The 21,600-nt window shown below is 41.3% G+C and overlaps 1 protein-coding gene across 4 annotated transcripts in view; it reads left to right on the forward strand.

The window, feature by feature from the left end:
* crebbpa (CREB binding lysine acetyltransferase a) overlaps positions 1-21,600 on the forward strand; it is a 46,715-nt gene that overhangs the window by 17,865 nt on the left and 7,250 nt on the right. Inside the window, exons 3-23 of one of the 4 annotated variants that reach the window (XM_080880857.1) lie at positions 6,403-6,579; positions 6,764-7,034; positions 10,824-10,937; positions 12,181-12,450; positions 12,563-12,662; positions 12,849-12,986; positions 13,133-13,250; positions 13,434-13,605; positions 14,711-14,773; positions 15,060-15,181; positions 15,344-15,556; positions 15,862-16,170; positions 16,531-16,710; positions 17,115-17,286; positions 17,728-17,846; positions 17,997-18,236; positions 18,566-18,654; positions 19,512-19,592; positions 20,152-20,208; positions 21,156-21,233; positions 21,339-21,406. In XM_080880857.1, the coding sequence (XP_080736983.1) occupies positions 6,403-6,579; positions 6,764-7,034; positions 10,824-10,937; positions 12,181-12,450; positions 12,563-12,662; positions 12,849-12,986; positions 13,133-13,250; positions 13,434-13,605; positions 14,711-14,773; positions 15,060-15,181; positions 15,344-15,556; positions 15,862-16,170; positions 16,531-16,710; positions 17,115-17,286; positions 17,728-17,846; positions 17,997-18,236; positions 18,566-18,654; positions 19,512-19,592; positions 20,152-20,208; positions 21,156-21,233; positions 21,339-21,406 (3,151 nt within the window). The remainder of the gene's footprint in view (positions 1-6,402; positions 6,580-6,763; positions 7,035-10,823; positions 10,938-12,180; positions 12,451-12,562; positions 12,663-12,848; positions 12,987-13,132; positions 13,251-13,433; positions 13,606-14,710; positions 14,774-15,059; positions 15,182-15,343; positions 15,557-15,861; positions 16,171-16,530; positions 16,711-17,114; positions 17,287-17,727; positions 17,847-17,996; positions 18,237-18,565; positions 18,655-19,511; positions 19,593-20,151; positions 20,209-21,155; positions 21,234-21,338; positions 21,407-21,600) is intronic. The other 3 variants (XM_080880858.1, XM_080880859.1, XM_080880860.1) reach the window with 3 other exon arrangements.

The raw sequence follows: 21,600 nt of genomic DNA on the forward strand, positions 1-21,600 counted from the left end.
GATGATATGGCCCAGCCCTAGCTCGCAGTTATTCTCAAATGATATAGGACACAGTTTGATTTGCATAGACAGTTATTTTGAAATGCTTTTTGTGCATCTGAAAAAATTACTAGAGCTTAGCTTTATATATAGCTTTTAATTGGCTGTGTAATGAGATGGAGATTCATCTCAAATGACTTTTTACATTCACTATAGCAACACACCAAAGCTTTTGTTATCATTGATTAGGAGCTTAATTGAAGCCCCTCCTCAATACACACTCTGTGTGATGAAGGTAGGCACGAGTGCATCTGTATCTATACACTTCGCAAGTCACGTTTATGGTTCATCTAAACAGTTCTTTCTTCCAGTCCACTTGTTTATAGCACTCAAAAATGCATACTCCACTGTTGGCAGGGAACTGGTACACTGCTGTCAACTGTTCAGTTGTTGTTAAGATTAGTCTAGGGATGCATAATTATGTGTGTGTCTATGGGAGAGTGTCATTTGCGGCTTACACGTACACTTGTCACCAATGTGGTTTTGCAGGAAATCACTAGGAAGCCATCTATTTAACTGGCTGTGTCAAAGCCAAGACACCAAATTTGTTCTTAACCACAGCACACATACACAGAAGCTCCAGTCTTCTGAGAAGAGACTTACTGAGATAGTGAATGTGTGTCGAGTCATTCCCAGCGTCTGTAGACACGATTTAACCACAGAAACAATTAAAAGCTGATGTCGAAGTAACAGCGAGGGGGCTGTCAGCATTTACAGAAACGGGCCTGTTTTTTGTGTGTATGCCTCTGTCAGGGATTTTTCCTGCACAGATTTTGGTGCCTCCCACAGCCAGTTAATGCCAAGAAAAACCAAAAGCGTCTAAATGATAGCAATTGAGACTAATGTAAGCCGGGCGTTGCTTCCAAGCTGTTTTCGAAACTGTTTAGCGTATCCCAGTTTTATAACTAAAGTCATCTGACAGAGTCACTATTCACATGTTAAAAAAAAGCCTAGAATGATCTTTGATTTCATAATTTTGTTCTGAATCATTATTTTGCATGAGAATACAGATAAAGCTACATGTTGCTGAAGCTTCCCGTTAGCAGCTACACTGACAGTTTGTAGCCCTCAGGTCAAGAGCTGAGGTTACACAGTTAACTGCTTCATTTGTCAAATGCCAACTTTCTGGAAGGGGAAAACAGGAGCTAAAGTGGAGTGGTGTACACGGAGAGTCCACGGATATTCTGCAGGTTTAAATATAACCCAAAAAGGTGGTGGGTTTTTTTTTTTTTTTTTTTTTTTTTTTTTTTTTTTTCTTTTGCTCTAGCTGCCCGTCATAATTAAATTATGGGCCAATTCACTTTAAGTCAAACTACAGACCCCTACTTGGTGAAAATTGAAAATTTTTGTTGAAAATAAAGACTTTTAATTTAAAAAAGAAAGAAAGAAGGAAAACCTTATTTTTACCCCATGACTTACGGGCAAATATGAATCATAGCTCAGCGTGTCTAATCATATAGGGTTTGTGTTTAACCCTTTAAAACCGGTTGGAGAGGGCACACTCCGTTTTGCATAACTATTTTTAAATCTCTGTAGAACTGGAACCATGTAAGCTAGCGCAATTAAAAAAAAATTTTCGCATATGAAACCGGAGGAGTTATACTTACAACTTGTGCCATTAGCTTGTCCTAGGTCACAGTTTCCTTCCACATATAGCTTCCCAAAAATTGCATAAAAAGCACTTGCAGGAACAAAAATATAATATTCCAGAAAAATGCTTTGCTGATCCGATCAGCTGTTCGTAACACTTCCTACATTGGAATAGATGTCAGCGCGAACTATCGCGTGTCTGCCATTACCTGCCCGAAACCGGAAGTGACGCCATTTTCGTGGAAAATGTAGGTTTTTTTTTTTTTTTTTTTGCCTTCAGGGCCTTATAAGCCTGTACTGGTGTTTTTAAAAGTTATATTTGACTTTTATGCTTTTCTGTATTGTTTCTGGGATGCTTAGAACTCAAATTGCACTGCTGGAAATAATTTATTTTGATGCACATGCTTTTTTTTTTTTTTTTTTTTTTTTTTTTTGCAAATTTACATTATAATATTTATATTTGTTTTTCCTGCAGTATATAAAAATTGGCGTATCTCAAAAATAAAACTAGGAAGACACTCAAAATAAATTCCGCATGATTGGAAACTATTTTGTGCAACTTTTTTGTATTTACAATTTTGAGGGATAAGCCTCTTACATTACTCTAACTAGAAATATATGTTTAAAAAAAAACCCAAACGATTTTCAATTTGTTTTTTGTAGTTTATTGCACTTTTTTTTTTTGCAATTTATGTAGTTACTATGGACTTAATGCATACATATTATTAAAATTTGGGATATACCTGTTGTATTGATGTATAGCAATTTGAAATGCTCCCACAAATGGCACTACAGCATGTAAAAATATAAAGATAATCTCTGGCGGACTTGGTTCTATGGTAGGTCTTAAAGGGTTAATCTATTTACTTATAGTATTTGCTTATTAACAACTAAATGTATAGCTTTCATTCAAATAACACAACACAACACAGACTCATGGTGGGCTGATTGCATTTATGGCCATGCGTAGTCACCCACTCGAGGCCCGTTCTGAGCCAGGAGAAACCTTGTCCGTGTGCATGTTTTAGGCTCAGCTGGTCCTCTGTGATTATCATGTCACCAACTGCTCTGAAGGAGAAAACCACCAGACCCATTCTTTGTATGCAGCTTCCTCTATTGTCCTTTAATCGCAGGTTGTAAATCTCTTTCTGGGCATTTGTGTTGGTGAGAAGCTCCTTACCGCCACATGCTCCTTTTGTTACTGTATACGCATGAGCACTCGCCCAGCCTTCTCCAGCTTATTGGGTGGCTGCTTACCATTTCAGTGATGCAAAGAAAGACAGGTATTGTAAACCACTTAATAAGTTGAAATGACAGAGGCGGAGTACACTTGGGATGAAGGAGGGAGGCTAGCTCAGCTGAACAGTCTCGCCTGGCAGCAACGTGGTGAGATGATAGTTGGCAACTGTCCTGCCTGTCGATGTGTGGAGTGTGTCAGAGAGCGGGGGACTGAATGGAGAGAGTGAAACGAAGGGGGTGGGTGTGGGTGTGTGTCCGTCTGCTCAGCTGTGTTGAAAGCCTGCCAGTGTCTGGTCATCTCAGCTGGGTCTTTTTTATCTGGTCTATTGGAGCGGTGTCAACAGCCTGAGGGGGATACAGCCTGGCCTGGCATGGCAGAGTCTGGTCTGGTCTCCCAGCAGCTCTCTGGATGAGAGAGCAGCAGCAAGTTAATCAGTGTATAATGCAAGGCACTAACAAGGATTTTATTCCCTCCAGCGGCACACATCTTAATGTATGCACTCAGACTTCTTGAGCGTGAGCGCTATTTTGGTTTGGATTTAGTTGGATAAACCCTTCAGTCAAACTTTGAAACTTACGACAGTCATGGCTGCTGTGCTGATTTGGTTTGTTGTGCTCTCTGTTTTAGGCTCTGCTGACAGCGGTTTGGTTTATCTAGCCCATTCAAGTAGATTAAGTTGTGAATGCACTAGAGCTCCAACGATTCGAGTAATCCAAAAATAAAAAATTCTCGACAAACATTCTTTGCTTCGATGCTTCGTTTAACACGTGGCTCTGTGTTATTTCACACACATTTGCGACTGAAAACAGACCTGCAATAGAAATATATTTATGACAACATTAAGCCCACGCAGCCCCCAATTTTAAACAAAAACCAATAACACAACAGCAACAGTGATGATGACACTGGCACAGTTTAATGTGGAACTGTTTACACACCGCGAAGATGTACTCACCATTAAAACATTTAATGTGAGGGGGGGCATGTGGTGTACTAGACCAGATTAATTTAAAAGCTTTGGGAACATTTTTCAGATTAAAAGTGAAGTAATCAAAGATATTGTGTTCATTAAATTGTAATAATATGTAAAAACATAAAAATAAAAGTATTTTTCACAAGCCAATAAAAATGGACATGGACCAGTAAAGCTCTGGACGCTGAATTATTATTAATATTAATTAACATCTAAACCATTATGCATCTGTTTTCAGCTGCACAGAAACTTTGCGTCAGAGCGCTGGACAAACTTCAGAATGCTGATGTGCTCGCTTTTCTTCATTGCAGCCACCACATTCTCCTTTGAAGGCTTATAGACGCAAACTCACTTTTCGCTTGACTTCTTCACACTTGGACACACATGCACAACAACCCATAAACATGGACACACAACAAATCTGCCTCATCCAGGATATAAAACTCTGCCAGAGAGAACTTGAGTGTTTATATATTTTTGCATTCAAGACAATGTTTTCTTTAAAAAATAAAATTTAATATGGCATGTAAATACAATCAAAGGGTTTTTTGTTGGGGTTTTTTTTTTGTTTTTTTTGACAGATGTTATATGCAGTTAAACTTACAACATTGCAATTTCTAATATGGAAACCACTTTATCTCTTATCCAATTACTCGATTAATCGGACGACTAATCAATAGATTATTCGATTACTAAAATAATTGATAGCTGCAGCCCACAATTAGACCAGTAGTTGTTTGAACTTTGCTGCCTGCTTCATTGTGCACCAGAAGAACATGTTTACTAAATCCCTTATTTGTATTTTATAACTATACAATGATGGTTGCAGTTGATTTGATTCCAAACTTTTGTGCCCATTGAAGTTGCTTAATGTCATTAACATTTCGGTTGCTGTAACCAGAATGTTTTCCTGTTTGGATGTCTTTTAAGATGTTACACAGACAGTAAATGGCAGCAACTCTGTCTCTGTGATGGGAAGTTGTAAACAAGGAATGTGAGACAATCTTAAAAACCACAGAGCAATCTCTGGAGCGTAAAATAATGGCAGTATGGAAGTGTCAAAAACTGCAGTTTCTCTTGTAACCATTTGCGACTGGCTCCAAAAGCAAGGTATCCCCCTTAGACTCCTATGTTAAAATGCACAATATTACAGCATTAAAAAAGTGTATTTACAGTCTGGTACAAGCTAAGTTTTGGCATCTATGAAGGATTTTCTTCCTCTTAACCGCTCTGAGTCAGCTGAACTTTTTGTACAATTCAAATGCTTAGATAGTGGAGTTGGCTGCATTGTTGGATGGTTGTCCCAAATAGGAAGCTGGTGCTATCACTAGCGCTTGGAGAATTTTTAATGGTTCATCTGATTAAAGTTATGGCTTGTTGTATGATATATGGTACATTTAGGCTTGAAAAACAAATATGCCGTATCACATCAAAAGTTGAGACTGTAGAGTCCAAAACCAATAGGTGGCGTCAGAGCGGCAGTGTCCATCTTTTATACTGTCTGTGCTTAAAAACCTGTGCAAACTTGGAAGAGGAATGACTGTTTGCGGAGTTAAAGTGGCACGTAACCACCTTCTCCAAGGGTGTGTGGATGTTAACCTGCAGGTGAAATATGTTGGCATTAACACAAGCTGCCATTGGGCACACTGATGTGAAATTGTGTTTGATGCCACACATTTCCAATTTCAAATGGTGCTTAACCATGCCCTTTAGACTGTGGCATTGTTTTGTTTTAGTTGTTGAGGGAAATTAGTTGACAGGAACACCTCCAGTTTAAATAACAGGTGTACAACCTCCACCCACATATGTGATAAGAGTCGCATATGTAAGACTGCGAAACTGGGTCATAATCTCTTAAGATAAATTGTGTTCCTGACGATTTGTGCAGATTTGTTATTATACAAGCTTTTCTTAATAAAACTTAGTAACAATTTCTCCTACAACCCAAAAGGATCTTGAGAACACAATTTATGATTAACTACCTGTTGAAATGGCTAATTAAAGAAAAAAGCCAGAGTAGAAGAGCATTTTTCTGGTGACTCATGTTAATTGCTGCATTGTTAGTAAAGTTTTCAGTTGTGCCATGTCTACTAACTAGCTTAAGTAAAGAAGGGAGCAGGAGGAAAAATGACTCAGTAGTCAAGAAGTCTTTCCTGGCAATAGCTTGTGTCATGCTGAGTTGACAGGATGCCAGAGCATCACTGTGCTGCTTAGAACAGGACCAGGCACAATTATCCTGGCACAGCTACGCAAGTGCTTGTCTTGGCAGAGGGGGTCTTGTAATGACAAATTGGCATTGAAATTGAGGCAGAACCTTTTTTTGACATGTTAAGGCTGTAAATGAGGAACTAACATAATCCCTCAGGTAAACATTTAACCACATTATATCAAATGTTTTAAACTTGTGAATGCTTTAATCAATCTGAGTCTGTTCCTTCAGGATTCTGGACTATAAGCAGTTTTGTTTTGGGGTCGTCCCCCCCCCCCCCCCCCCCCCCCGCAGCTAACAACACTGCTCAATTACTGTGCTGACTTATTGGTCATTTGTCCGTATTTTCAGATGGGCCTGGGTAGTAATGGTCCGTTCGGGGCGCAGTCCTATGGTCAGGGAGCTACAGGACCTGGCCAGCAGCTAAACCCTCAGCAGCAGCTCCAGAACAAGTCTGCCCTTGCCAACAGCCTGCCACCCTTCCCTAATGAGCTCAAAGGAGCTGCTGTTACTAGCGTGCCAAACATGGTCAGTACTTTTTAGACATATTCAGATATTACTGTACACAAAACATTTATTTTTCTTGTTTTTCTTTATAAATACCATTTACAAATAAATTATCTCCTTTTTGGCACCATTTCTGAGTCACACTGTTGAATTGCTGATAACTTATCACAACTTTGACATTTATCTGCCTGTTTTGTCCGTGCAGCAGCTCCAGCAGCAGCCGCCTCAGCAGCAGGCAGCGATGCTCCTGCTGGCTGGCGGCGGAGGTGTGGCAGTGCCTTCGGCAGGCCCCACAGCCGACCCTGAGAAGCGCAAGCTGATCCAGCAGCAGCTGGTCCTGCTGCTCCACGCACATAAATGCCAGCGACGAGAACAGGCTAATGGGGAAGTGAGGGCCTGCGCCCTGCCTCACTGCCGCACTATGAAGAACGTCCTTAATCACATGACGCACTGCCAGGCTGGCAAATCCTGCCAAGGTGAGTAGAAGCATTTGAAATGAAGTGAAGGAAATGAACGATAATTTCCAGATGGACAGTTCATGGAAGTCGACCCCTTTTTACACTGATTGAGACATTAAAGGGTCAGAACACAAATAGCTTAGCTCTTAGTAAACACCCGCAGCTTTTTATTCAAGCTGCTTTTAACAAAATTTTTTTTATTTTATTTGTTTATTTTGCATTTTTTAAGGCCTCTACTGCCCTTAACAACAAAAAACATGGTCTATTTTATCTATAACTGTGTCTATTTAGTATTAACTTGTTTTTACCCCTCCTACCCATAAGAGTAGTAAAACAAATGACAAAACAACATACAAGCTAGAAATTAAAACATCATGACATCACTTTTTTAAGCCACAGGAATTTGAGCTACATAGACTGGACTTTCCCCAGGGAAAGAATCTGCACTGGGTGAGATTTCTTTGCTAAGATCCAATATTGGTAACTGAATCTAAGGTTTATTTAATTCAGGTTGCGTTGTGTTGACAGCTGAATTTGCAGATTCAGTTGCTGTGTTACCATTTCTGAAGGAAAAATAGTTTCTTGAATAGATTGGACAGATCACCGTGCTTTCTCTTATCCTTATCAGGGTCGCAGGGAGGGCTGGAGCCTATTCCAGCTGTCATAGGGCGAGAGACAGGGTACAGCCTGGGCGGGTCGCCAATTTGTCACAGGGCTAACGCATAGAGACAGATGATTCACACTCACATTCACACATATGGGCAATTTAGAATCATTAATTAACCTAACCTCACAAATTGCATGTCTTTGGACTGTGGGAGGAAGCCAGAGTACCCGGGGAGAACACACAAACACAGTGATAATTCTACTTATTTTACACACAAACCTGATCAGTAACTGCCTCAAGAAGAAAACTGCTGACATTTGAGCATGATAACGTTTTTTTTAGCAGCAGCTTTCTTTTCATTTATTCTCGTATTGTGGCCATCTGTGTTGCTATTTTTGGTAGAAGTATGCCTTTCTGTCATCATCCTGAAACAGCGATTAGATTCATGGAATAAATTTAAAATCGGATTTCATTCACAAACATTTTCAGATGTATAAATCTCCATGTAGGAGCCCCTTTGGTAGGAACTGCTTCTTTGAACATCCTTCTTGGCCAAGTTTCCACAAGCTCTGTGCACCTTGATCTTGGCAGTTAAACTAAGAACACTCACAGAATTGTCCCAAAGCTACTCCAGTTGCATCTTGGCAGTATGCTTTGGGTTATTGTTGTGCTGAAAGGTGAATGGAACAGTAGAAGTGGGTTTTTGGTTACCAAAGCCGTTCTTGTTTTGTCCAAATTTAGAAATTCAGAAATTCCTGCCTTCATGCATCTCATGGTTTCTGAAGCTAGTGTGCTTCTAGAGACACCCAAAGGTTTTATGGTTCATGCCTCTCCATCATTTTTAAAGAGAGACACTGAACTTGATGTTTTGATTTTTGTCCTCTCTATTTGTTGGATCCATCCATCCATCCATTCGCTTCCGCTTATCCTTTTCAGGGTCGCGGGGGGCGCTGGAGCCTATCCCAGCTGTCATAGAGCGAGAGGCGGGGTACACCCTGGACAGGTCGCCAGTCTGTCGCAGGGCCAACACACAGGGACAGACAACCATTCGCGCTCTCATTCACTCGCACATTCACACCTAGTGACAATTTGGATGATCCAATTAACCTATCCCCACAAGGCAGCACAGTGGCATGGTGGTTAGCACTGTTGCCGCACAGCAAGAAGGTCCTGAGTTCAATTCCAACATCAGGCCGGGGTCTTTCTGTGTGGAATTTGCATGTTCTCCCCGTGTTTGCGTGGGTTCCCTCCAGGTACTCCGGCTTCCTCCCACTGTCCAAAGACATGCAGCTTGTGGGGTTATTTGTTGGATCATGAACATAAAATTGAGCTTCTCAACCCTGTCCCCCTTTGCCTCAGGTACTTTAGAATTTTAAAAATTCTACAATCGCCTACAGGTTAGGTTTTCTTCCTCTTTGTTCTGTACATGTTTGAAATGTATATTTTGTGATTAGGTTATTTGAGGTAAACTAATGGACGTGTCAGCTTTATCAATTTTGCAAGTTTGCAACACAGGGGAACAAACAGTAACAACATCTCCTAACTCAATATATCTTCATAAGTATTTTCATACATCTCTATTGTGTGGTTTGTTTGTTTGTTTTTTGTTATTCATAGATGATATATTAGTTATGATATATTTAAGTCCAATTTATGTCCATTTTTATCATATGCAAGTTTGATTGTTGCTGCAGGTCTATTTATCTTAACCAGACTTTGCACAAGGGGAACTCCCACACGTATCGTTGTTTGTGACCAAGTCTGCTCCTGCTCCTTCCAAAAGTTGATTTCACTCTGTTGGTGAATTTTTCCTTGTTTGTTTCTGTCTGCTCCTTTCTGTGTCGGCCCCAGCATTCCTACCATGAAAAATTCCCCCAAAGCTACTCTCATTTAAATTTGGCTCTGTGCCCTTTGCACAGCTTTTGGGCTTGAATGCTCAAGTTCAGTTGCAAGCCAAACACTCAAGGGGCCAAGGTGTGTTAAGTGTAAAGGAGTCTGTGTCTGCTCTCTCCATACCAGCTCATTTCCTTTTGGTTTGGATCCTTGCCTCTCAGCACCACTGAAATAACTGTGTAGTGAGATTTTGTTCCCCGACACACAGTTATCACTAACGTTATAGATTTATCTGAAGTCTGTTGGCTCCATTTATTCTCGAGTGAGAAACCCCAGAGTCTATAGTGTGAGCAGTTCGAGTCGTGCTTGGATTGGCAGTGGACTTAAATATGAGAGCCTTTCTTTGCATACTGAATTTATAAAAAGATACCAGTATGATAGCAGTACTTTGAGTCTTCGCCAGCTCTTTTGGCTTTCTTACAAAAATAATAAAACATAATTATGTTAATTTCTGCCTAGCCCTTGAATCCATGTAGCAGTTCAATGTGGACCAGCATTTACTTAGTGCCAAGGAGCAAGCAAGCGCCAGGTTGTGATTTCTTGTCAGATTAGCTCCTACTACATTAGCCTGGCCAGAGATGAAATGAAGTACCCCGGTTTGTTCAGTTTCCCATTAGCAAATGCAGTGTAGGTCCCCTCTCCACTAGGCTCAACCAGCAGCCTTTCAAGAGGGAAAATTACTGCAGTGGGCTGAAATGGTGAGCTAACTTCTTGGACTGTTCTCGAGTGTCTCTCATTTACTGTGTCAGTATGTTGTGATTTTCTTCTTTTTTCTCAGAGGACAAGTAAACAAGAGTGTAAACAAGTTTTTGTGTGTTAGTGTTCTGTGTAGAATTTTCTTATGACCAGTTGTTATGCAGTTTGAGGAAGAAAAAAAAACTTTCCCAAAAGAGGCAAGCTTGAGGTTAGATGTGCAATTAGCCAGTACATTACAGAACCCAGTAACAACTGTGAATCATATGTTAAATGAATGATCCATCAAGAACGTCCAGTCTGAATTGTTCAACCTGGGTCTTTTGAAGTGATGTAATCTACCACAAGTGCCTTGTCTGTGATAGATGTTATTCAGATGAAGTAAAAACTGCAGCTGGGGATTCTTGGTAAACATAAAAAAGGAGGAGGAAAGAAGCGATGTTGGTTACAGGTTGACTAGTGTGGAATAAAATGAAATTTAATTTAATGTCGTCTTACTGGAATAAATGCAACAACCATAATGAGTTCAAGTTAGTCAGGTTGGATGTGACCAAATATGACAGATGGTATCACAGTTTTCAACCTTGTTCCTCTCTCGTCTTCTCTTCTTGCAGTGGCTCACTGTGCGTCGTCCAGACAGATCATCTCCCACTGGAAAAATTGCACTCGACACGACTGTCCCGTCTGCCTGCCGCTGAAGAATGCCAGCGACAAGCGCACCCAACAGCGTAAGTAGCTAAGTAGCGATCTCTGGCCCACCATCACCTAAGCATTGTCAGGACACTTATATCTGCAGAAATCAAAAACTAGGCTGAAATTGTTTTCAGAGATTGTTTTTGGTAAGCAAGATATTGAAACCTGGTGAGCTTTCTGTCAACGGCCTCAATTTGTATCTCAGTCATTACAGGATTGGTATATTGAGCTGTAATGGTCACAGTAGTAGTTTTTAGAAAGGCTCGCTTTCGAAAGTCAGGAATGTGTGTGTTGGAATTATGTATATCTTGGCATTCAGAGTCAGTCAGGCTATTTATTTCTAGGCCTTTGCTTCTCTGTGATGACTAAAAGCACTCGGCGAATAAGAGTGTGGTCCTGCTGGGCTTGTAATCTGACACACAGGAGGTATAGCAGTGTGATCGAGGGTGAGAGAGGATGCAGAGAGCGTGTGCTCATGGAGTCCGACAGAGCAATTGGCTGTTGGGTTATTTACTTCTTCTCTCTACCAGAACAGAGCTGAGTTTGATGCTCTTTCCAACACATACTGGAAGCTTCTGTTGTTCCTGTTTAGTGTTGATTCTCTCATGTACCTGCTATCATCTGGCTGGTTTGCTGTATTTTAGGTCCTATCATCTCATTCTTCTGCCTAGATTACTTGGATTTATTTTATTTTATTTTGGCACCTCATATTTCAACACTTAAAGCATTTTAGTCTTAGTCTTCCCCAGTTTGGCTTAAATGTTAAAAAACATGATGTTGGGGCTTGTGCTCCTGCCAATGCAGACGGTGTAGTTTTTCTTTGTTCTGCCTCATTTGATTTGAGTCTTTGCGCATACTAAGAGATTTGGTCTTTTAGCCCAACCAACACCTGAACCCGGAAAAATATGTGAACACTCTTCCCCTTAAAGGGATTTATAGATTTATTCAGTCCCTGGCTTTATAAAGCATTTAGCCTTACACTAATGTTCTGATTGTATCATGCTGCCGTGTTGTGACTTAATCTTGCCCGAAGTCAAAGCATGCAGATGTATGTGTGTTTTTGTTTTTATCTGTTGAAGTATTCTTTTTAAAATGATGACTGCATTTGAATTATTTCTATATTCAAAAAAATGGCTAGTAGTATTCACATGTGCATTTTGTGTACAGACTTAACTTGTTGCAGTATTAGTGTAGAGACAGTTTGCAGGTTGTTACCAATATAAAACAATATGATGTCATGTGGATGTTGTGGGCTGACTTTTTGATATCCCTCCCCAGCCATGCTAAGCTCCCCGAATACAGGCCTCCAGAACTCCATGTCCTCTGTAGGCGTGGGCCAGCCTAGTACTCCCACCATTAGTACCTCAGCCCCCATAGACCCCAGCTCAATGCAGAGAGCTTATGCGGCACTTGGGCTGCCCTACAGCAGTCAGGCCACTGGACAGGCTCCAACCCAGCAGGCTCCAGGCGCAGGACAGACAGCAGGTGCACCGAACACCCAGGCTCAACAACAACTTCCACAGCAGATGAGACCCATCAGTGCACTTGGTAAATTAATTTTTTATGCTTAAAAATGACAGTTCATACCCATATTTTATTCACTGAGTTTGATTTTTAAATCAAGGGAGTGCCGTTTGCTCACTGTATTCTGTATTCACAGGTAACCAGATGGCTCTTGGAAATGCAGCAATGGGTGTGCCCACTTCAGAACAGACAAACCTGCACACAGACTCCCTTCCCAACACACTCAACACTAACAAGTCAGTCTCTGTCAAGTATAATAAGAATAATTACATTCATTTATTAAAAATACTTGTTGGCCTGTTTGTTTGGGTTTTTTTTTTTTTAAGGTTTCTTTTTAAATTATATATTTTTAAATTGAGTAACCACAGGAATAGATATCCATGGATGTGGGATTTCTAAATTTTTTTCATTTGCACCTGCAGTCAGCTGCTGTCAGATGGGTCAGCTGTGGGCTCAATGAGCAGCCTACCCACAGCAGCACCTGTCTCTGCCACAGGCTCCAGGAAAGCCTGGCATGAGCACGTCACTCAGGACTTGCGCAATCACCTCGTACACAAACTGTAAGTGTATACCTCAGCTGGAGAGATCTTACCTGTTAGGCACCTTTTGATTTTGTTTGAAAGGCTGGATATTTAAGGCAATGGTTTGAAATTAAGTAGAAGTTATCAGAAGTTCTATTTGCTTATCTTGTGCTTTCCTGCAACAGAGTACAAGCCATATTCCCTACCCCTGATCCGGCAGCTTTGAAGGACAGACGAATGGAGAACTTAGTGGCCTACGCCAGAAAGGTGGAAGGTGATATGTATGAGTCAGCTAACAGCCGGGTAAGTATCCTGAAAAACCGCATCAGGTTGTTGAATTGACTGACTTGAATTGCTCAACTTGACACATTCAACATCAAACGCTTTTCAAAGGCTTTTACCATAGTTCAAAATTTCACAGAACATGCCTTTTCCCTCAGTGTTTCATATTGCCTTTCTTCATCCCTCCAACCTTCTTCCTTTTAGGACGAGTACTATCACTTTTTGGCTGAGAAAATATACAAAATCCAAAAAGAGTTGGAGGAGAAGAGGCGTTCAAGGCTTCAGAAACAGATCATCAACCAGGCACCTATGGCTGCCCAGGGAACCCAGCAACCAGTCCTAGCCCAGCCCAATGCCTTGGGCCCACGACCACAGAGTAAGTGTAAGATTATATGAACGTGTTTTGGGTAAAATCACATTGTTTTCAAATTGATTTAATTACCCAGTTATGGTTATATAAAAATACCAGTGGTTCACCTGTACAGCCCTCTCAATTTGAAAGGCTTATGGCAGAATTATAAATTGTACTTTTAGTCATGTTTGTATGCCCAGAGGCTTTATCCATATTGCCCTATTATTAGGGCTGTTCGATATAACGATATATATCGGATGACGATATAAAAACGTCTATCGTTTCATTTTACGCTATCGTTTGTTTCGTGGTGTTGCAAAATAAACTGTTTACAGCAATATTTTTTCATCTTTTTGATGGTCACTGTAGTGGCTATATTCATTTCTTAAAGTTCTCTTTTTCTCTTATATTTAATATAACCACACTACGGATGGACAAGCACCTGTTTTTATGCGTTGTTGTCGTTAGCAACAACGACGGTAAAACTATCACGTGTCCGCTTGTTTATTTTCCACATACCTTTCACAATAAAGCTCAAGATCCTGTTGAGACTTTTCAAAATAAACTGAATCGCGTGAAAGAGTATGCAGAGTATTTACGGATGAGAAGCAAAAAAGAGCCGTCAGGTGCTTAAAAAAACCCAAAACCTTAGACTCAAACGTTAGAACAGGCTTTTCCCCGCAGCACGCCATGTAATAAATACTCCCAAAGAAAACGGCGGCCGTTACAACTTATGTCTAAAAATGTGTAGTTTCATGCATCGGTAAAACACTCGACTCCAGCTACACGACGCTCAGCTGGAAACACTTCAGCTACCCGAGATTCACAGAATTTACAGAAAATGTTAATTTTTGTGATTTATATCGTTATCGGACGATAGATGTTTTATATCGGGATATGAGATTTTGGTCATATCGCACAGCCCTACCTATTATATATGTGCCTTAACAGGTCTAATCACTTTCAAAAGGTCGTTTCCCCCCCAGTCTAAAATTGAAAATGGATATATGAGCTGAGCTCAGTGAGCAGCCTATCAACAGCAGCATCTGTCTCTGATGTTGCAATGTATTTATTTTTAATTGTTATTGTTGTTTTCTTTTAACTGTACAAGTTTGTTTTGTTTTTGCAGATGGACCTATTCCTCTTCCCAACATGCCAAATCAGATCATGAGTCGCATGCAGGCTTCACAAGGTACATTTTTAATAATACATATGGGAGTTTCAGAGTGCACAAAAAGTGAAATAAAACAACTGGTAGAATAGACAGGATAGCCAGACATGCTTATTAACACTGCATAAAATGTATGGTACAGGAAATAATGAGCTGCATACAAGAGAGGCAAGAAGAAGAATGGGGAAGTTACAATTGAACTTAATCAGGAAAACATTTCTCTCTACCAGCTTGGCTTTGGGGCATATTTCTTTATTCCTATTTGTTGTGCCAATTTCTAAAGTGTCTGATTTACTCCTCTGTACAGGAATCAACCAGTTCAACCACATGACTCTACCCAATGCCCAGATGTCTCAAGCAACAATGGGACCCCGTGCTGCCTCACCCATGAATCACCCTCAACAGATGAACATAAACTCAGTCCCAGCGGTAAGGGGGCAGACCGCGGGCCACAAAAATCACACCCACACATGGGGCAGGCGTGTAACATGAGCTGGCACCCAGTTACACGCTCTCAAGTAATGCATAAGCTAACTTAGGTGTACAAATAAGATTACTGCACCTAGTAATATCTTCTTTCCTGCCTCGTAGATGGGAATGTCTCCCTCTAGGATGCCCCAGGCCCAGGGCATGATGACTGGACACAGTGGAGGAAACATGGTGGGTCAGACTGCCAACCAGGGTCAGTTTTTGCCTCAGAACCAGTTTCCTCCAGGATCTGCTCCAGCTGCTGCAACGGGTGCGATGAATGTCACAGTGGTGCCAGGCATGGGTCAGCCACAGGCACAGGCTGCTGTCACTCAGGTGAGACACGAATGAGGTGGCGCTGTAGTTACCTGAGCCGCATAATGGTTTTGGATTGGCTGATTTTGGTACAGTTGTTCAGAGTTCGCCTAATTGCAACTAGTTGCTGAAGAACTAAACTCAAATTACTTCACCATTCATACAACACACTAATTACTCTTAAATTGTTTTTACCAATCACAAGGTGCTTTCTAAACCCCAAATTGTGTGCTATGTTGTGTTTGTCTGTTTGACCTTATGACTGTATGTTTGTCTGCTTGTTGTGTGTGTGTGTCTGCCTGCTCTTTGTGTGTCCTTCTCTCCAGCAGCAGCAACAGCAGCAGAGTGCTAACATCCCCATGAATGCACTTGGCCCCTCGCTGGGCCCACAGCTAGCCTCTTCCCAAACCCCCTTGCACTCCACGCCTCCGCCTGCTGCCTCCTCTGCCTCTACGGCTGGGGGGGCCACTAACCTGCCGCTCCCCCAGCCCTCCAGCCGCAGCTCTACCCCCACCCTCCCTGCCCCAGCCCCAGCCCAGGGTGCCACCCCGCCCTGCCCCACCCAGTCCCAACCCCAGACGGAGCTCCCTGCAGCAGCACAGACGCAGCCCCCACCTCAGCCCCCTACCACGCCGGTGAGACTGAGTCTCTTCGCATGCCCTCCACTTTTGACTCCCTCCTCCCTCCCGTGCAAACTCCCATCCCTCTGCCTGCCATGTACCAAACCATCCCATCCACATCCACCTTTTCTATCTAATAACTTCATTTTCACCACTGTTTGTAAGCCCCCCCAATCACAATGGGAATATTACACCTCTCATCGTAAGGGAGCAATGATATGTATACGGGGAGGTGTGCATTCGTGTCATAGCCTCAGAGCCCTGCATGCAAAACAAAACAAACAAAAAAAAGTTGTTGCAAACACATGACTGTATTTTTTCCTCCCTCTTTGCCCCTGTCCTTCCCTGTCCTTTTTTCCCTCTTTTGTGTTTCAGCTGTCTCAGCCAGGAGCCAGTCTGGATAATCGGGTGCCCACACCAGCCTCAGCCGCCAGCGCCGACCTGCACTCGCAGCATGTTGGAGCAGACCTGCCTACCCAAGAGGTCAAAACGGAGACGCACCATGATCAACAGGAATTTGAGGCTGCTGGTGGAAAAACTGAGCCCAAGATGGAGGTGAGCTGTGACTGCAATTTAAAATGAGTAAAGACCTAAACTATAACTTATTTATGCTTATAATTTTAATTAATCCTAATTAAGAGACACCTTATCTGATAGTTGTTCATTAGATCACGACCTGATTTGGATTCACTTTTTTTTGTGAAGAAAACAACATGCCGCCTACACCATTGGCTGGTTGAAGCTAGTGAGCTGTCCTTGGCTGTCAGCATTAAAAAATGCCATATAAAGCATTTGGTCAACTTAGAATAACAAAGTCAAGGGATTCACAAATAATTGAGCTCATGAGGTTATAAACAAGAAAATCATTATTCTAAAGAGTATTACTGTCATGAGTAGATGGCTATTTCTATTGTTTACATGACTGTGGTATGAAATGTCTTTTACCTATATGTTTATAGACTGAAGATGAGTCTGCTTCAATGTTGGCCAAGAAGGAAGAGCCAGAGGAAAAGCCGGAGCCCATGGAGGTGGAGGAGAAGAAGCTGGAAATTAAGACGGAACCCAAAGAAGAGGAAGAGGGTGGAGCTAACAGCACAACCACCTCATCCCCATCTCAGTCACGGCGGAAAAGTGAGTCTAGGGCCAGGGGAATGAAAAACTCTGCGTAAACTCTGAGGTTTCCTCAGTAATCAGGGAGGGTTTTAGTTATTGCTGTTAATGTATACAATGATAAAGTCAAAATACCATCATTAGTTGCGCTGACAGAATTATGTCCAGATACTTTTGCGATACTTTGAACTTTAATAATAAACTTTGTAATATAGAAACCTACAAAGAGCAGAAGTGCTGGGAAATGTAAATGAAATTGTAGAACTCTGGTACAGTGGGGGAAAAATTGTTATGCTATTGGTTATAATTTGGAAAGAAGTAGTTTTCCCTTACAGGCAAATAATTTGGGGTAGTGTCAAGTAACTAAACGTACAATATAGAAACATTTTTGTTTCCTTTTTTTTCTCTTCACCTTTACCCAAAATTTCCCCTTACCTTGGCTTTCCATTGTATATTTTTCAGTTTTTAAACCCGAGGAGTTGCGCCAGGCTCTGATGCCAACTCTGGAGAGTCTGTACAGGCAGGACCCCGAGTCCCTGCCCTTTAGACAACCAGTAGACCCTATGCTCTTGGGTATCCCGGTATGTAGCAAACAACAGCTGGCTGCTTAAACACAGCAGCACTTGTAGGTGTTTCAAAGTGTTGCTTGTACTTCTGGTGTGAACAGATAATTGAGATGCACCATCTTAACTCTTAATCGTGTAAAACTTTCCTCTTTCTTCTCTCTTTAGGATTACTTTGACATTGTGAAGAATCCAATAGACTTGTCCACAATAAAGCGCAAGCTTGACACAGGCCAGTACCAGGAGCCCTGGCAATATGTGGATGATGTCTGGCTGATGTTCAACAACGCCTGGCTCTACAACCGCAAAACATCCCGTGTCTACAAGTACTGCTCTAAGCTGGCTGAGGTGTTTGAGTCCGAGATTGACCCTGTCATGCAGGGCCTGGGCTACTGCTGTGGGAGAAAGGTGAGATCGAGTGGGTGGACAATAGATTATTGAATGCCTGCAGTTTTATTTCAGGATAATATTCTTTGTCTTCTATAAATAACTGTTTGGATATTGTTTATATTATAAATGTAGTGTTAAACTCTGCTTCTGCTCTCGGTTTAAATTAATGTTTCATTAGGATGAGCCCAAGTTTTACCTGCCCACATTTTGAGTTCTCACTGAAATTTGGCAAAGATTTTCCAAACCAAAGCCCAAACTCTAAATTCTAATCTTCAGACTCACTTTTTTCTTGAACAGTTTTATTTGGACCTTCTTGACCTTTCTTGTTGTCTCACTTGTGTTTACAGTACGAGTTCTCCCCTCAAACCCTCTGTTGTTATGGCAAGCAGCTCTGCACCATACCTACTGGAGGCACATACTACAGTTACCAGAACAGGTACCTTTTTATGAATAAATGTACTTAAAGTGTGTGTTTTGTTCAACTAGGTCAAAAAACAAATGTTGGGTGAGCACATGCTTAATCTCACCGAGGAATCTCATTTGCATTGCACATTTGCATGCACAGTTTTGATGGACCAAAATTGCAGCTATTTGAACTGTTGCGCATCCCCTGTGAGCCCGGGTTCTGCTCATCTGTAGCTGTAGTGGGATCGCTGTCATACCAGTTACGGTTTTAATGGCTCTGCCTTCAAGTCCTGGCACAGTATGAGACTTCAAAATGGTTTTGCTCGCATTTATTAACTGTTAGGTTCCAGCGTCATACATTAGAAGAAACACCCAAATGACCATCAGACAAAAAGAAAAACAAGCCATGTGTTAATTGTTTTTTTTCTCTCGGCATCTGTCAAGGGGACTATGTGAATTCATTGTCGCTGCCCCCTGTGTTGCGTGATGACTGAAAATATAACGCTTTAGTTTAGGCCACAAGCTGCCTTCCCCATCATTGACTTCTCTTCTCAGTAGAATTCAGCACATTGCTTTACACAGTGTACCTTGCACCCCCTCCTGTATAAACTGTGGAACTGCAGCGTTTTTGAGCAGCGCAGCAGCACGGCATGAGACTCCTGCAGCGCAGTCCATTTACACTCTCAATAGGAGTTCAGGGAATCCCCGCTCTATATAAAAATCTAGTGTTATTTTGTACAATTTGCCTGGGCACACTCAATCCTATAGCGTAACATCAACTTTTGCAATATGACTCACATTTGAATACAACGATAATCTTGTATCCTGGTATCTTTATCATTTTTAACGTGCTGAATTTGTGTTTGTTTGGGTTTTTTTTTCTTGCAGGTATCATTTCTGTGAAAAATGTTTCAATGAGATCCAGGGGGATAATGTGACGTTAGGAGATGATCCTGCACAACCACAGACGTAAGTAAAACACTGGCTTCTGCAGATCTTTAAAATCCTACAACACTAAATTCATTCTAATAGAAAAACAATCCCTTAAAATGTCTCTTAAAATACAGAAACTAAATCAACATCAAGATTTTGCTTCATGGTTGAAATCTGTACCAGACATGCATAAGAGGGAGATTTTGTCTGATGTTCAGTGTTTCCAACTTGGGAATCGGCACAGTGTAATCCCACATAATGTTTCCAGACTCCAATATTTCCTGTTTGGATACATCCAGTTTGTTGCACACACCTTGGTCAAACCACAGAAAACAACTGCAATCCAAGATCATAATATTTTTGTTCTCAAAATTTTAAAAAAGTGAAGTTAACAATTTGTTTCAGCAGAATTGCTTCATAGTTAAGATGCGAACATCCACTGAAATATTGACATCTCTAACTTTAAAACCATCTTAATGTGAACACATTGCTTGAAAAAAGATTTTACTATTCAATATCTGTGTTATTTATCTACTATTTTATAGTCACGGTATTACTTGGTTAACTTTTTCTGGTCGTTTTGCCCACACTTTAGGAGGATATCGAAAGACCAGTTTGAGCGGAAGAAGAACGATGTCCTCGACCCTGAACCGTAAGTCAACACAAACCACACACCCTTCAGTGAAAGGAACTCAGAATGGTCGGTCTTTGCTTCTTTTCCCAGAGTTAATCTCTGATGCCTTTTTCTGTTCATGTGTTGCTGATCACATCTTTAAACAGTTTTTTCCCCTGCCACCCACATCTGGCTTTGTTTTGGTGTGTTTTTTTTCTGCACAGTCTGCATATTTTCTCTCTGATCAATCTCTTTGGTTTCAGTGAAGCCCAAGGGCAGCTCAGCAGCACCACCTGCTGAGTGTAACTTGATGTCGAAGTTCTCTCTTTCTAGTGAGGGCTTGGATTAGAGAGCACAGGTCATAAAGTAGCTGTCTTTTAGATTGGTCACTGTGATTTTTAGATATGTTGCACAAATGTTATGCTAAACCTCCCACAAAGGCGCTCTTGTATTGGCTGGCTTGCACGAGCGTAACGACTGGAGGAACATTGACGTGAATGACGATCTCTGTTGCTTGCTGCCCGAGCAGTAAAGATATCAACATTCATACAAATGATAACCACGGGGAAACACGACTGGAATAGTGTGTATTTTGTAACGATGTGTGAGAACTGAGTGATATTTTAGTTCTGTTAAATTTTGTGTGCGTTTCTTTTTTTGTATTTGCATTTTCTTTGGTTTTAAATTTGAAAAGTGAAAGCATCCCATGCTAACTCCACACAGAGGGTTCTCTCTCTGTACTCTGGCTTCCTCCCAAAGTCCAAAGATATGTGTTGGGTTCGTTGGGGATGTGAAAGTGGTGATTCAGAATTAGCTGTCGATGAGAATCCACAAACGGTTTTCCATCTCTTTGTGATTCCCTGCAACAGACTAGTGATGTGTCCAGCATTAAGCCCACCTTGTGCCCCGTGACAGCTGGAATAAGCTACAGCCCCACTGATGATGATGAATATTAACGATTTTTTTGTATGTTTTCTTTTTTTAAGGTTTGTTGAATGTAAAGATTGTGGACGGAAGATGCACCAAATATGCGTCTTACACTACGAGGTCATTTGGCCATCTGGGTGAGAATTTTGACCGCCATTGCTTTTTGTACATTTTTGCAAATTTGTATTTCCGCTAACAGTGTGTTTAACCTCCCTCTGTATGATATGTTGTTTTTTCCTCAGATTTATCTGTGACAACTGTTTGAAGAAAAGTGGAAAAACACGAAAGGAAAACAAGTTCTCAGCAAGAAGTTAGTACTCCTTCCTGTTTCAGATGTGAAGTCTTTGGTTCATCTTTCACGGCTATTTATTTGTGGATTTTTCAGAATGTCAGCAGATTATTGAAGATTTGTCTTAACAAGCTAAGACTTCCTCCATGTGCCCATGGTCTGCATACATCTCAGTGTGGTGTTAGCCTTGTAGTTTAACTATCAGTTTAGGCCTG

Source organism: Rhamphochromis sp. 'chilingali' (assembly GCF_963969265.1).
Source record: "Rhamphochromis sp. 'chilingali' genome assembly, chromosome: 4".
Classification (NCBI taxonomy): domain Eukaryota; kingdom Metazoa; phylum Chordata; class Actinopteri; order Cichliformes; family Cichlidae; genus Rhamphochromis; species Rhamphochromis sp. 'chilingali'.